Below are 300 nucleotides of genomic sequence, written 5' to 3'. Positions count from 1 at the left end.
GGATTGAGTAGACGAAAAAGACAAAAAAAAAAGGTATTCCAGTAACAATAACAATATGCCCACTATTTCCAGGTTGAACAAGAATCACCGTGCCGCTCAGGTTGCAGATTATCCGGCTTATGGCGTCACTGGGCCCAATAAGGACGTCTCCCCTACCAGCGGAGACAGGAAACTCGCCCAATCCGCTCACATGTACCATTATCAACACCAAAAGCAGCAGATGATTGCCCTTGAAAAGTAAGATTGACGAAATCTGGTTCTAGTTTGTGTGATTTGTATGTTGGGATTTCTTTGAACGTC

The 300-nt window shown here is 44.0% G+C and overlaps 1 protein-coding gene across 1 annotated transcript in view; it reads left to right on the top strand.

Annotated features, from left to right (window-relative positions):
* Positions 1-72: 72 nt before the first annotated feature.
* LOC119590825 (protein cab-1-like) overlaps positions 73-300 on the top strand; it is a gene marked incomplete at its 5' end in the record, with an annotated part of 2,636 nt that continues 2,408 nt past the window's right edge. The window contains 1 exon segment of the mRNA XM_037939577.1: positions 73-237. Coding sequence (XP_037795505.1) covers positions 73-237 — 165 coding nt within the window.

The sequence above is a fragment of the Penaeus monodon genome, chromosome 27, assembly GCF_015228065.2.
Source record: "Penaeus monodon isolate SGIC_2016 chromosome 27, NSTDA_Pmon_1, whole genome shotgun sequence".
Classification (NCBI taxonomy): domain Eukaryota; kingdom Metazoa; phylum Arthropoda; class Malacostraca; order Decapoda; family Penaeidae; genus Penaeus; species Penaeus monodon.
This window is presented reverse-complemented; position numbering and strand designations above follow the sequence as displayed.